The following is a 16,168-nucleotide window of genomic DNA, read 5'->3' on the forward strand; positions in this document are numbered from 1 at the left end:
ATGTTTATTTTAGAGCGTTGCCTTCCGTGTCTACTTGATATCATTTAACACAGGATGGAAAATGGAAAGTGAATGGTCAAATCTACAAACAGCAGTAAGTCTGATAAACCACTTAGGGTAGCTCAGGGACTTGATCGTATCTACAGAGATGGAAAGATTCATACATGAACGATGGTAAAGTCTCCTCCCACTTTAACCTCTTTCACTAAAAAAATCTTAAACCCACACACACACACACACACACACACACACACACACACGCAGAGCACAGATCTTAAGAAACAGTATGTTACTGATAAACTGTGGAAACCTCTGAATATTCCTCCTTTATAATACTGCCAAACCTAATCCCCAGAGGTAATTACCATCTAATGTTGGTGTTTATCATTTTAAAATTTTCTTCAGAGTCTGATCACATATAGTTTAATTCCTAAATGATGTATCGCTTAATTTTGCATTTCTAAACTTTATATAAATGGTGTACATTCTTTGGTTAGTTGATTTTTTTATGGTCTCAAAGCGAGATTTCTGCAATTGATTCATCCACGTGAGTGACTATAGTTCACTAACTTTCAATGCTCCATAGAATTTCATGTTGCGAAGAGATCACCATTTATGTAAATGGGACATTTGTGATATTTCTATTTTTTATGTTGTTATAAACAATACTGCTATGAATCCTACACATATATTTGCACACATGTGAAACAGTCTGTCCAAAGGTTGAGTTGTAGTTTTAAGATATGCATGTATTTAATAGCACAGGTATATTCAAACAGTTATTGAAAATTAGCTTACTCCATCCAAAGTCTAGAAAAAGACAATGTTTGTATCTCTGAGATGGCAAGAATAAGTTTTAAAAATAGTTATGCTGATGTCAACAAATTAGTTCTCCATTTTTCTGGTAAGAAAATTCCCCAAATGTTGTGTCAAAACATTTGTGTCAAGCTGCTGTGTTTTGCCAAAGAGACAAATTTTCCAGTCAAAACAATTAATTAGAAGCTATTAATGATGCCTTCCTAGATTTAAAAAGCCACTGTAAGAGAAGAGAGAAACCAAAGGGAAGAAATATCCTCCAAGCCAAGGTGCAGGAGATAAGGTGGTTTGTGGATCGCTATTTGGGAAATTTGCCTTGAATTCCTTAACCCTTCTGCAATCATTTCATAAACTCTAAATCACTGAATTAACAGACCATAGGGAAACTTCTGATACATGAAGGGCTAAACCTCAAACACAATTCCTGCTTCTTCTCTTAATATAGTTAGTCTTGTAATATTTTATTCTTACCAGAAAGAATAGTTTGGGTGCTGTAAGTCATCAGCACCCAAATGGTACTGGTAGATCTGTATTTGATTTTGTCAGCTACAGATCATCTGGTAATCATTAGGTGAGAAAGTTCACTGGTAAAATACTTAAATCCCTGAGTCATAAATTATTTGAGAAAAAATTACTCAGATTCTTTTAAAACCAAGGCTATATATCCACGTCTCTCTCTCTCTCTCTGTCTCTGTCTCTCTCGCTCTCTTTCCATCTATCTATGGATTCATGGATTCGTCCATCCATCCATCCACCCACTAGACAGCAGTGACCAGATGTCAGCATGGGATCTACGATTTGAGTAGATTAGGGCTAATGAAACTCAGGTCAGACACGTCAATATCTGCATAGAAGAGTAAACATTCATGGTTACACGAGCACAGACTACACTGCAAACCCACAGCAGCTGTTCCGCAAAAGAATGTGGGTCATGAAGGGAAGAAAGATCTCAGTGTTGCAGAGTTTCTCTCTCCTCACGTCTGGAAAAAAACTAAAGGTCATACTCTACCGATGGGTGGTCCATGATATCAACCTTTACCATGAAGGCTGACATGATAGATTTTGGTAAACAAACACGTCAGACTGAGACAGCCAGGGAATGCCAAAGGGGAGGTGCCATTTCCAGGCTGTTGTTAATGCCATCCTCTGAGAAACAGAAGTCAGCAGCAACCTCTCCTGTGGCCTTTTAGATGCTTTGATAGAGAATATTCTCTTACCTCACTGAGACCTCCCCAGACCAAAATATACATACCTAACCATTATTCACACTCAGGCGGACTCTATATAAACAGTCAGGGATGTTGCATATATCAATCCATGCCTTGAATTTCTTACCTGCTGTTTCTCAAAAGCTGGCTGTTCCATTCTTCAAGAAAAGCACAGGCTTCAATTTGAAGCCACTGAGATTAAACTTTTTTTTTAACAACAAAATCTCTCTCTCAAGAATACATGGAATATATATTTCTTATATCTATCTGTATTTCACACACTTTCCCAGATGACCGTATTTCCTCTTATTACTCTGACCAATTCCAATTCCTTATCCATCCACTTTTGGGGTTCTATTTCCACTGCTATCTAGAATGTTGCTGATTTTCAATAAAAAATTGTTCTTAACATCAATATTATAGGTCCTTTTTATTCTTAAATCCCTTGCGATTATACTCCTCAGAGCATTCTTCCAAATAATCTTTCCATATGCTCATCAACTTTTAAAGAATTGATAACTAAAAAATGGATTGCTATGAATTTTACAAACAGAGCCATAGAGAAACATTTTTAAGGGTATATACATCTTTCTATCAAGATGTAAACACTAAGGAGATCAAAGTGGAGAAAAAAGAAACATGGCAGGATGGCACCAATAGTTATAAAAAATATGTGACTCTTTGGCACAACCCTGCAATAAGAATGTAACATTCAGCAATAATCTTTGTACAAACATGACCTTCTTTGGGTGATATAATACCAGCCTCCTGTTATCTATTGTTTTAACTTTACCTCTTAAAGTAATCATCTTTCGGTTTATTTGTTGGCCTGCCCTCATAAATGGACAAGCCCATCTCATAAGAGCTGTTGAATGTCAAGGAAGAATTTAAACAAAGGCATATATCCTCTACACAGGAAACAGTCAATGCTTAAAAACGGCAGTGGAAAAAGACCCCTTGCATTAACGGTTTAGAGACATCCTCAAAGAAAGGCACGGACGTGTATTAGTGATTTATCTTTCTCATAAGCCCAACTCAGTACATGGCATTGAATTACAAAGATAATGGATAACAAAAAGAATTCTCTGCCAGAGTCTACACTTTGTATTCATTAGTCCTCCCTAATCCAGGTCTACAGGTGTCAGCTAAGGGCTCTTCTTTTACTAGGAAGGAGTTTGGCCACTTTGAAAAGGGTGATGAAGAGGAAGAAATGCTAGGGGGTGGTGTTCTGAGCAACAGCTTGTCTCCACTTGCAGGCACCATGAAGACTGTCTCCTTTGCCTTCCTAGAGGATTATAACCTCCGGATGGACTGCTTCATGAGTATTTATCATCCTTAAAACTGATCAGAAATGCCAAGCGGTCATGGTTACAAGACACCTGTTTCTGTGCGTTTTCTGATAAAAGCTTCTCTGCTGAACTGCTGATAAATATTGACATTATGTTTCAAACCAGGTGGAATAGCTTGAAATCCTGGCTTCTCTCACACAAAGAATTAAGCCTTGACATTTTGCTGATTTCTCTAAGAGCAAGGACCACTATAAGTGAGAACTTTTATCTTGAATTTTTTTTAAACATTGGTTTTAAAAACAGAGAAAATGAGAAAGACCAATTAGAAAGACAGTAGATTTTCAATTACCTTGGAAACTCGATTTGCAACTTCTCTGCCCACGGTCAGCCCCTGGACAAACGTCCGAGCAGCAATGAAGGCGCGGGTGACCTGAATTTTCAGCTTCCGGGGAACATCTCCGAATGGCTTCAGCTGGTCTGTGTATTTGCTCACGCACTCTAGGTAGTCCTCACTGAAGTGATACTGCGGGTTGATGAGCTGAAACATCCGTTCCAGGAGTCGAGCCCAGAAGTCATTGAGCATCTCCTCCAGATTCACATTGCCCCCAGTGTAGTATCTTTTCAGCTCTGTGAAGAGGTCCTGAAACACTTCCGAATTCTGCATGTACAGCATTCCATAGGTCCGTACAAACATATCATTTAGTGACTTTTCTGCATTCTCCAGGAGCTCTCGGAAAAATTCTGCAAATAAAACAAGAGCAGTGATAAATTCGCAAGCTCTAGGAAGTCCAAAACCTCTACTTACCTTAAAGAGAACTGCTTCTAATGGTTATTTTCACAGAAAAAAATGTCTCCTGTGATTAAGGTATCAATGAACTGATGATAATATGTATTTTAAATGAGATTTGACCTACATCTATGATCTTCTCGGAGTAAAGGAAACAGAATATCATGTGATTTCCATTTGAAAGAACACCCATTAACATTAGGAATTTACCATTTAATATTCTTCCAAAGAAGTTCAATTATTTTTCCACTTATTGTACATTTTAGAAAATCCTACGGTTTCCTATTAACTCAGATCAGAATATATGGCTGAGTATTGTCATTAATAAATTGTAATAATAAATGCATAACTGATAAAAACATTTGCTCCAGTCTATTTACAAATCTGTTCTACCACTAAATTCAATTAAATAGCTTTTATCTGGAAAAGTTCATAAGTGGGATGTTCAAATTAATGTAATATTTGGACTCTTTGTAGTTGCTATATATAGCAATCAATTATCAGTGTTTAGAGATTCATAATGCAATTAAATTCACTTAATGCCAAAGCTATAATAAACATAATTTAGGCTGCCATAATGAATAAGAAAGTTATGAAGTACCATGCATTATCATTATAAATATAAACTATCATTTTCTAGAATTGAATAAAATATAGGCATCTGGGCTTTCTGGTTAAGAGGTTCTAAATGAAAAAAAGTCTACCAAGTAATGACCTCTTCCATCCTGCAACAGCACTTGAATGTTTCTGGGAGTAGTTACAGTGGCAAAAAATAGGATGGGAAAAAAAAAAAATGCCTCGGAACTGTTAGACTCATTGGTAATCATATTAGTCTCCCTCAAGAGACAGTTCATATGTGTGTGATACTTATCCATTTGCACAAATGAGCCTGCATAGAACAAGCTCAAGTTTTATCTCATTTGGAGAATGTAATTGGAGGTGGGAAAAAGGCTAAGGAAAGGTCAGTCTTCTAAGTCTGTAAATCCAAGTTCCCAACAACAGAGTAATTCTACTTTACCTCCCATAGTTCCCTCTTATTCCTGGAAGCTATGGCCCCTCTCAGCTAAAGCAGGGAAAAAGCAAGTCCTGGATACCTCAAGGAATCCCAGTAGGAATCAAATAAAAACCTCTTCTTTTTTCTGGAGACTTGGGGGATTTTTTTCCTGAGACACAGAAGAAAGAAAGCAATGACTCTCTCCAAGGATGCTATGGAAGTCACACCTCATTTCTTCTTTATCAGAAGGTGCCTGAAGAAGCACCTGATTTAGCTGCTCCAGTTCTGAATCACACAGCACTGAACCATTGTCTTGATAAAATGGTATCTATAATGGTGATTATTCTGTATTTGTTTTCAAATAAAACCAATACGCTAAAACTTAAAACAGACTGTTCAATGTTTATCCTCTTAATACGAAAGAATACTTTTTCCCCCTAAAATACAGAAATTCTGTTGCTACAGTGGCAGCAAAAACTGAGGGATTATCTGAAAGTCATGGCTTATCACCCCTGTGTGATCTTGTTCGAGGCACCAAACAGTTCTTGTTTTAATTCTTCCCAAATGTAAACATCAGGCTAAATAGTATTCAACCTCCCTAATCTTGAAGGATTCATTAAGGAAAATCACACAGGGCAAAAATGTTTAAAACTGTCAAATGATTAATTAATCAAAATATTTGTATATGCTATATGTCTATGGTATTTGATTTTATGAAATCAGAAACATTTCAGAAGTTTTTGAGAAATTTACTAGTCACTTAGATTGTCCCAAAAATGGAAACTATATTAAATAATTAATATTAATACCAAAGTATAAAAATCACACAGTAAAACCTTTCAGTTTTGAAACCAAGGATGAAAATAGCTTGGTCTTGTTCATACAGGAGCAGGGTGAAAGGTGTTATAGATTGTGAAAGAAACTATGAAAGAATGGAAAAATCACTGAATTGAAAAATACTAATATAATGAGACGGGAAAGTAGATTCTCATCAGGAGCTTAGGATAGCCTATTCATTTATCTTCTTTTCGAGGTCAATTATTTTGTTGGACTCAGAAATTAAAGCTTAATTTATTGAATACAGAGTACTGCCTTCAGCAATGAATAGTCAGTAATCAATAGTGTGGTCTGGATTTGCAAGAGGGAAAAAAAAAAAAAGGAAAAATCTTCTGATTCTCATTGCTCTCCAAAGACTTGAGGTATAAATGCTTCTCTGCAGGGATGAAAATTTTGTTTTTTCTTTTACAAAAGGTAACATTCCTAGACTTTTCCTCTCCTGACACGGGGCATATTAAATATTATATAGGCTTATGACCATTTTGTAGCTGAATGGTTAAAATCAGATTACCCACTCACTATGTTTTGTGGTTTGTTTCCTCACGCCTAAATTAGTAGTACAATTGAATATAGAAACTAAGTTACCATAGTTCCATAAATATGGCTCAAGAAACAATTTATTAGATTTCAGGATTAAATTTGTGGGTGTGTCATTGTCTCAAAAGTTTGCTCTTAGCTTCACTGGTCCTCAAAAGTCAAGTTCAAAATCATTATATGGTTTAGTGACCTCACAGTCAAAGTTAATATTTGGTATTAAAGGATGCTAATACACCGGGCAATGATGACAAATGTTGCTACCCTAAGGTGCATTGATGTTAGAGCTTATGAAAGGTGGGGATCTGAGGTATTGATGCAAAACTAATGTCCTCCCCAAAATAAGTATTCTCATTTCATTTTTAGCATGGCCATAGACTTACACTTCCACCTTTTGAAGGTTGACTCTTTGAACAAAGTATTTTATGCTTGGATGAAAACTGTCTCGCCAAACCAAACAAGATGGGGATTTGGAAGACAGTTATCAGACCCATTTTGCTGAGAAAGTATTTTCCAAACAGCATAGAGAACAAAATTGAAGAGCCATTAAGGAAAACAAAAATCTCAATCTAACCCTTTGCTTAATGGGAGAGGGCAAAGCTCACATTGGAGAAAGGCTTCAGTCAACAAAATTTCTCATCTGCAAGAAACAGTTTGGCAGGTGAAAATGTTTTTTATTTTTTTCTTCCTCAATCACAAAATATACATCAAAGGTGGTTGCTTAGGGCTCAGTTATGCTTCGTAGATGCACAAAAGAACTTTTTCCAGCCAGCAGTAGCCTCTGGGAGGATTTTATTCATCTAGAGGGGAGATCTGGATGCAAACATCTGTTTGCTGCGGGGCAAACTGCCCCAAGTGGGAGAAAAATCTTGTAGATAAAAACCACCTCTGTTCCAAAAGCAAAAAGAAAGTCCATGCACACCACTGATCGCTTGGGGAGGCCTCTTAAAGGGGCAAAAATCAACTCCTCGGAGCCAAAAGGTACCCTAAGGATATCTGAGAAAGCCTTCAAATAAAACCTCCAAATGAATGGATTAAAACCTAAGGTGCACACAGGATCAAGGGGAGGTGGAAGCAAGAGGAGGAAGGCCGACTAAAGGCTCTCAAGGAATTTGCAGTCCACACAAAACACTAAAATCTTGGCCCATTTAAGCTGGAAGTGTTGTCTACCTAATATTACCATGGGGGATTGGGCATGGTGATTGGATCAAGCACTGTTAAGTATTTACCTAGAAATTGTAGCATTTTCCTATTCTCTTCTCATGCGCTCCGAAACACTTCTCACTGAAAGATCATTTAAAATGAGTGCTTCAGGATGGTGGTGTGAATCCACAACATTCCAGAACCCAGTGAGGGAAAAGCTTTGGTCACTGGAGTCAGTGGAGACTGTATCTGTGCCTGATCACAGATAGCATCTGTCCCACCAGGGGAAGCAGGTATACTCAATTTGCTTCCCATACCCACATATTTGTGTTGAGTGTATTATTCTCCTAATCTCTTTCTTTCTGCCTCCCCTCGACAAAAGCATGCTAAATCAGTTCAGTCAGCCCACAACCCAAGCTCTGGCTAAGGAAAAAAACCTCACGTTGCTGGCACAGAGGGTAAATGATTCAGAAAGCTAATATCCTATAAGGACTACGATTCACAGACACAGGAAAGCTACCATCCTGCCCCCAGCCAGGCCCTTTTCAAGGTTAAGTACATAGGAGAGCCCTTCACTTTGCACACACCTGTCAGCTTTCAAGTATATCTTCTGAGATGATTTCTCCTTTCAAAGTCTCCTTGCTGACATCATAACCTGATGTGACCACCAGGGAAATGCCAAGTTAAGGAGGAGGAAGAACCCCAGTGCCATTTCCTCCCTTCTCTGGTGGACTTTGAGGGCTAGAGCACATGGTCCCTAAATGACCCCCCTCTCCCCACCCCCCAGACGGTGAGACTCTATAAGAAGACTGGTGCTGCTTATCGTGGCTTATGTGGGATGGACAGCTGGATGCCAGTCCTCTGTACCAGGGGTCTCTGCCTCAGCACCACTGACATTTTGAGCTGGTCAATCTTTTACTTTTAAAATTATTTATTTATTTATTTATTTATTTATTTACTTTTGCTGCACTGCAAAGCTTGTGGGATCTTAGTTCCTGGACCAGGGATTGAACCTGGGCCCTTGCAGTGAAAGTGCAAAGTCCTAAGCACTGGACTGCCAGGGAATTCCCTGAGCTGGACAATCTTTTCTGAGTGTCTGTCCTGTGCATTCTAAGATAATAAGTAGCATCCCTGGCTTCCGCCTACTCCAGGCTATTGCCGCATCCTTCCTCCAGCAGTGACGACAAAAGCATCTGCAGATATTGTCAAATGTCCCCCAGGGGACAAAATCATGCTCACTCTACCCACTCAGCACCACCCTCCTACTGATAAATTTCAGAAGCCTAGAAACAGGCCATCAAACATTCCAAGTAAAGGCCAGCACATTTCTAGAGCTCATCAGCCCTGCAATTTATTTACAAGACAAATTCGAGGAGCTATGTGTGCTTTAAATGAAAAGAGCTGAAACACACATCATATTCGCAGGTAAGATCATTGGCGACCAATACTACCATTTCCATATGTGATGTCCGTAATAGAGTAGGGCCTTAAAAATGGTGATTAGTGAGCAAATAAACAGATGGTGAACATGAGCGCCCAGTGAAATACATCCTGACTCCATCTGGACCAGGTTCCTTTTAGATAGTGAACTTTGTGGTCCCACCTTAGAGGTAGAGGGATGCTACAACCACATCTTAGAGCAGACATAACTGATGTGCCCTCCTGTCATCTTCCAAACTCATGTATTTATACGTATATAAATCTTCACATCCTCGTATGCTCCAAGTTCATGTGCATCTACATGTAAAGTGCCTTGTGGCCTCTGCTCAAAAACATGATGGTTATCAAGACTGCTCTACCAGATACTCACTTCCTCTCTGGACAGCTCAACCTGTTCTGAGCCATGCTTTGCCTGGTTTCATTGCTGCCTCTCCTGCTGTTGGCCCTGCTGGGCCTTGATCTCCCAGCCCATGAGCTCACCAAGCTGACTGCATTCACGTTCACTCAGGTACTTCACTTAAGCAATGCCTTGCGTAAGTTGACTCCGAAACCACTCTGTCTCCCACACTGCAGTGAAGCCTTCTCCCATCCAATAGCTAGTCGAATAAACTCAGTTTGGAACTTTGTTGTTTTCAATGAGCAAGACAATGCCATGTTTTATTTCTTCATTACTCAGGGTTAAATAAGTATGTAAGGGAAAGAGAACTATTTTGAATAGATATCCTGTTATATCATCTTTGTAGTTTTTCTTTAAACATCAGTTGCATTTTTGTGTAAGAAACAGACCCTCAGTAGGCATTTTTAAAAATTATGGGGTTGAAATAAAATAAAATTATTTTCAAAATAACAATTTACTCAACAAGGGGGAATCAGAATCTATAATTATTGTGAGAGGAAGTTGCTGTAAACAAAAGTTCATTTGTGATTTGCCCCTTCTTTATCTCTTAATTCATACTTTCTCTTGCTCTGTGTGTATGTGTATGTTTTCAGAGATTATGTTTATTATATTATAATAAGCATTATGGTTTATTCAGTCAGTTTGTCCCAGGAATTAATAGAAGCCTATATAATTTCAAAGTGAGTTAATAGTAATCTACAAATTTCCTGTTTGAGGGATTATTATAACCAAATTTCTTTCCCCTAAGTAAATGTCCCCACCCCCAACCCAAACTGATTTAAAATGCAATCAACATGGCAACAGACTATCTTAATTATTTCCATTTGTACCTGATACATTTTTGGAGGAGAGTCAAGATACCAAGGCTTAAATGAAAACAAATTAGAAACAATGAATGATGGTAATTTGAAACATAACTAGAGTTAGGACCTAGGAACTTGACTGATATTTAACAGAGAAGGCATTTTACACAATGTCAAATACCAGGTTATGGACTTTACATACATTGTATGCATATCAGATATTAGTGTATCTACTTTGCAGAAAAGGAAATTGAGGGCCATAAATGTTATGCAAGTTGCCCTAGACCACTGAACTGGTACACAACCCAGAGCTCCAAACCATTGCTGACAAGGGTGAGTTCTCAGAGACAACAGGACTGCAGGGCAGTTTTGTAGCTTATACTGAGACCAATTTTCACACTGTGATTTGAATAATTAATGAGGACTATAATAAACTCCCAGGGCACTGGGCAAAACCATACTTAAATATAAATTGCAAAATGCATTCTAAAGTCAAATCTAAATTCTTTGTTAAAAATAATTTTCATGCATGATTATTTTTTCCACTAATACTAATTAGTTGATGTAGATAACTGAGACTAGAGAGCACATGCAAATCCCTAGGGTTGATATATCTTCCTCAAAGGAGTGGCTTCCACTAGAAGAAAATCAGTGACAGAATCTGGGATTATAGCTACAGCATACAGAACAGTGACTAGTATGCAAAAGGATGCTAAAAATATTTGACTTCATATATGTCCCATTTTATAACATATATATACACATATATTGTAGATATTATTTTATAATAACATGAACATATTACCAAAAATACATTTAAACCTGTGAATAAATTCAAACAACAAAATATAAACCAACAATAACAAAGAATATGGGACAGAGATCTCATGTGGTTCAAAATGCCCCAAATATTTAATATCCAGCCTTTTGCAGAAAAATTTTGCTAATTCCTGGCATAAAGGGTCAAAATCCTAAGTGAAATATTTGACCATAAATTAAACAAAACATATTATGCCTTTGAATTCTTGTAAGTAGGAAGACAAATTAATTATTATTCTGTTATCTCTAAGCAGTAGAATAAAAGTTCTTTTCCACCATTATTTTATCTTATATGTTAAAATTTTCTCTGACAACTCTGCAGCCCGTTCATCTCTTTTTATTCCCCTGAGAGGTAACTAAAATCCAAAAGTAAATTCTTAAATCACTTAAATGATTTAGAGGATTTAGGTGACTTTAGTGATTTTAAAGTAGACACCTCTAAATTTTTCTAAGATTGTGGTTTAATGAGTCCCTGGAGATTTTCATGAGGAGAAAATCTTACAGTAAACCTGGAATGTAAAATAGACAGTATAAAAATGAAAATGGAAAAGAAAAAATAACCTGTACTCTAATACTAGGTTAAGGTTAAAAAAAATAATAACATAATGGTAACAAAAAATTTTTTTCTTTTTCAACTTTCTGTTCATGATAATTAATGAAAATAAATATTTAAACTGTCCATTAACATTGTACAAGGCCCTACAACAAAATGTAATGCTTATAATAAATCTAGGAGAATCATTTTCAGAAAATACATACATCAATTGTTAAAAACATTACAATACATAAGTTAAAAGTTGCTCTCTATATTAATCCAAGGGTTATTTTCATTACATTACTCCCACTGTGTGTTGGAGACTCTTATAAACTAGATCTAAATAAATAGAAGTGTAAGAGTTCTGGGGAACACCCCTAACCAATAAATCAGGGGAAAAAAACTTAGGATATAGTACATGCATTTTTAAACACATCATTCAGCTCAACTGCACATCACCACTCTATATTCTTCTAAGGTATCTAATTTAATTGACTAGACTTTTCCATGAAGAAATTTTTAATGAAAAGTCACCAGTTTACAATCACAAGTATTTGTTACAAATAATCAATATCTTGCAACAAAGTCCTTTAATTCCATACCATTAAGGTAAAGTCAGCGGAAGAGACCCAATGCCAGGAGATTTTTCAGAATCAGGTATATAATTCAGCTGCAAAAAAAAAAAAAAAAAAAAAAAAAAAAAAAACAGTTCCCTGGAAGCAGCACTCTGTAATTGGCTGATATAGGGAGATTTGAAGTAATAAAGCAGCTTATAGAAATTGTTGATTTGAATTCACATTTCACAAAGTTAAACTTTTTCTATAGTTAGTGATCTTTTGCACATTAGATTGATAAATGTTTTACTTTTTGATAGGTTATTTTTCCCAAAGATCTCTTCTAAAGTAAGAAAGACTGATTAGGCCATTTATGTGGTATAGATAAACTATTAATTCTGGGAGTCATGAATTAAGTCTGAAAGTTGCTGACCATTGCTGCCAAAAGCAAACAAGTATTTTAAGCCTGCAGATGGTATCTGTATCTCACTGTAAGCAACGCATATGAAACTGAAGGCTGGGATGCTTTCTGAGTTCACCTTCATCATTGCACAGCTCCTTAGCTTAGGCCTACAGACAATGATCTTTAGGCCTTGCCCATCACCCTGCTTGCATTTTTTCTAATGACATTACCCACAGCATGGGGTATATGCTCTCTTCACAGTATATTTCTTTTTTCCCAAATCCAGTTCTTTGTCCAGCTCCCCTTACTTCTTCACCCAACTACGTGTTGGGCCAGAGGGTAGAAAACACATCTCCAATATCAAGCCACCGAGAGTGAACTCTGGAAAGTGGGGCTGAAGCTAGTTTGTAGGTGAAAAGTCATTGGTAAGGACCTGGGGTTACTGGAACAAGAGACTGTGCAGGCTTTTAGAAAGAGTAAGGAATAAGAGTCAAATGAAATCTACTTCTTCCTCCCTCTTGGCTGCCCATTAAAATCACTTTAAAAAAATCTTGATGTCCACACTACATTCTAGAATAAATCATAATTCCTGAGAGTGAGATCCAGGTATTGATATATCTTCAAGCTCTGCAAGTGATCCCAAAGTATAGCCAAGATTGAAAATCACTGCAGCTCTTCTCTGTTTGCTAATACTTTCATCTTAGGGCAGTGCATGGTTGGCGGTGAAATGGGCAGGGAAAGGAGGAATAATGATGGAGGGAGAAGCCATATTATAATCATGAAAGACCCTATTTTCTCTTTCTCTTCACTTACTCTCCCCTCTCTCTTTTCTTGCAGTAGTAAAGCAGTGCTCTGGTCTTGGGAAGATAGCCAAGCATTGGTCAGTGTCAAGAGTATCTGAAGAGTACTGGTAGTGGTCCTGGGGCATAAGAGCATGCTAGTCTCTTTTCCTTTGTCCTCCATCTCTTTTTCCTTTTCCACCATTTAACACCTCCTCCCCAGTCACCCTCTGCCTTCACTGATTACAGGACAAGGGGCCTGTCCCATGGTGAGGGAAGGAGGGGTATAATATGGGAAGAGGGAGGAATAGGTCTGATAATGTCCGAGTTAATTTACGCCAAAGGGAAAGGGAATGACTCCAATAGCCTAATCAGGGCATCATTTAAGCACATAACAGACAACAGAAGGAAGAAGTTAAGTGTTTTGGGAAACACTGAGTTGCAAAAGCATAATTAAATATATTTTTTTTGTGAAAATATTATATCTTAATTTAACACAACTTGTTAAATTGTATCCTTTCTGGCCCATCAAAAACCTGCAATACCAAAAACATGTGAAAAGTCCTGGAATAAAAAGTTTGCTTTGCTTAACAGATGTTTAAATCAAAGCAAAAGTCAGTACAAAGTATGAGTTTTAAAAAATAAATCAAATAATAATATATTCGCATATTCTGCTATACCCCACCTTCAGTTCTGAGTTGTTTTTAACTGTCTACATTTTGCAAAAGAAGAATTTTAACTTTTTTGATATCTACAAAGTCTTTTTTTTTTAAAGAAAAAGTGAAATGCAGGATGCTTCTAATAAAAGAAGATGGTTCGATTGCAAAGTAAGGTTAAAGCTTTGTGTCTAAAGATATTCCTCCTTTATTTTAGCAAAAACAAGGGAGGGAATACGGGAATATGTGTATAAATACAGATGATTGAACTTGGTGTACCTCAAAAATAATAAATAAATTAATTTAAAAAAAAGGAGAGAAAAATTAAAAATCCCCAAAGGACTAATCTACAATGTAAAATATAATGTTATATTTATAATTATTTTTAAAGAAAATTTAAAAGCTAACACTTACTAAACACTATGAGTGAGTTACAGTTCAAGGGGCTTCTCAAGTGTTAACTAATTTAATCTTGTCAGCAATCCTATTAGGTAGTTATTATTGTCTGAATTTTACATTTGGAGAAACAGAGGCACAGAAGAGTTAAGTAACTTACATGGTACATAGCTAACAGGTGTGTAGCTGGGATTACAAACCCAGGTCGTCTGGCTTCAGAATCTACAGACTCTATGGATTCTATGAGAGGTAAAGCTTATATATTTAGAAAATCCTTTTTAAACAAACATAATACAAAATTATGAAGACAAAATTAGGCATAGGACCTTGGAAAGGGTCTATTCAGGTAAATGGTCTTGAAACATAAACTTCACCAGATTCATGAAAAATCTACCTTCAGTAAAAGACATGGTGACAGAAATTGGTAAGATATAATATGATGCAAAAGTATGTATGAAGTACAATCCTAATTTTGTAACAATAAATAAATAAACACACAGAGAGACACACGTTGAGAAAAATAAAAAATACATATGCAAAAACAGTTTACAATGGGTAGAATGTTATGCTTTATTTGTATTTTCTTTTCTACACATTGTTAATTTTCCAAAGTTTGTACAATGACTATAAATTGCTTTTATATTTGGTAAAAAACAATATTATTGTAACATGAAAAGCCCTCAAACACAAAAATACTGCTTGATGACAGAGGGGAAATATCTATATGCATAGAGAGCGTTGAAAATATAAAGAAATTTACTCAAAATTGCAGAATATATCCACAAAGTAGCAGGAATAGAATTTGTGTCTTTTGACTTTAAATCTAATGGATTCATGCTGATTAGTATAAAAAAGGACTTAATTAAAAAAAGAAATAAAAAATACAGCACGCTGGCTATAAAATTTCTCAGTAAGGTTAGGTAATTATCCACTAATAATAAAAACCAACATTTTTGGTTTTTGAATGAATGCTCTAAAAGATATAGATAATTTCTATTTATTTCTAGATGGAGAAAGGATTTCTTTAATCGATGTAATCAGTATTCAACAAAATTCCACTGTTCATTATTACAGATGTCAGCTCAAACTAAAGAAAAAAGACCATCAATTTCAGATTTCAATTATTATCAATTTAAAGTCATTGTTTTCTGCACAGAGCTTTTGGTGGGCATTGGATGAAGATTAGGACAGGATGACAAATTGTGCAATTCTAGGAATGTCTGTATAAACATTTGACAACAACAAAAAAGGTAAAGAAAGTCAAGGCAACTTCCAACCACCTCTGTCACTCATCACATGCTTGAGCTTGTTGGGCAAGAATAAAAGATGGCACAGCCTCCCTGGGTCATATCTTAGGAATCATTTCATTCCTTAAATCTGTCAAAGGGAAATGAACACCAACCGCACTTGGCAGCAGCATAGATGTTTAAATCAAATGTATGAATACATAAACAATGAATATGCTGGTATAGGTATATAATGACTTACAGTATTCTTGTGTAAGATATAAATACAAATGAATTAATTTAACTTTGATCTAAATTTGCTTAAAATTGGTTACATTCACTTTGCCAGTCATTTACCAGATTCTTCTCAAAGAAAACAATACTGAATTCATTAATCTCATGCTGTATGATGGCTCTTTTACTTTTATAACATCAATCACTTGGAATGCAATAAAAAACAAATATTATTAAACATTTCATAAAGTAACAATTATTGAGTGCCGTATCTTTTATGAAATTCTACAATGTGGAATGTATGCATCCTAGTTTTCA

The 16,168-nt window shown here is 36.3% G+C and overlaps 1 protein-coding gene across 1 annotated transcript in view; it reads right to left on the reverse strand.

Moving 5' to 3' along the window:
- Positions 1-16,168, reverse strand: part of GPC6 (glypican 6) — a 1,066,366-nt gene that overhangs the window by 531,258 nt on the left and 518,940 nt on the right. Inside the window, exon 3 of the mRNA XM_057707663.1 lies at positions 3,663-4,054. Coding sequence (XP_057563646.1) covers positions 3,663-4,054 — 392 coding nt within the window. The remainder of the gene's footprint in view (positions 1-3,662; positions 4,055-16,168) is intronic.

The sequence above is a fragment of the Hippopotamus amphibius genome, chromosome 14 (genome assembly GCF_030028045.1).
Source record: "Hippopotamus amphibius kiboko isolate mHipAmp2 chromosome 14, mHipAmp2.hap2, whole genome shotgun sequence".
Classification (NCBI taxonomy): Eukaryota; Metazoa; Chordata; class Mammalia; order Artiodactyla; family Hippopotamidae; genus Hippopotamus; species Hippopotamus amphibius.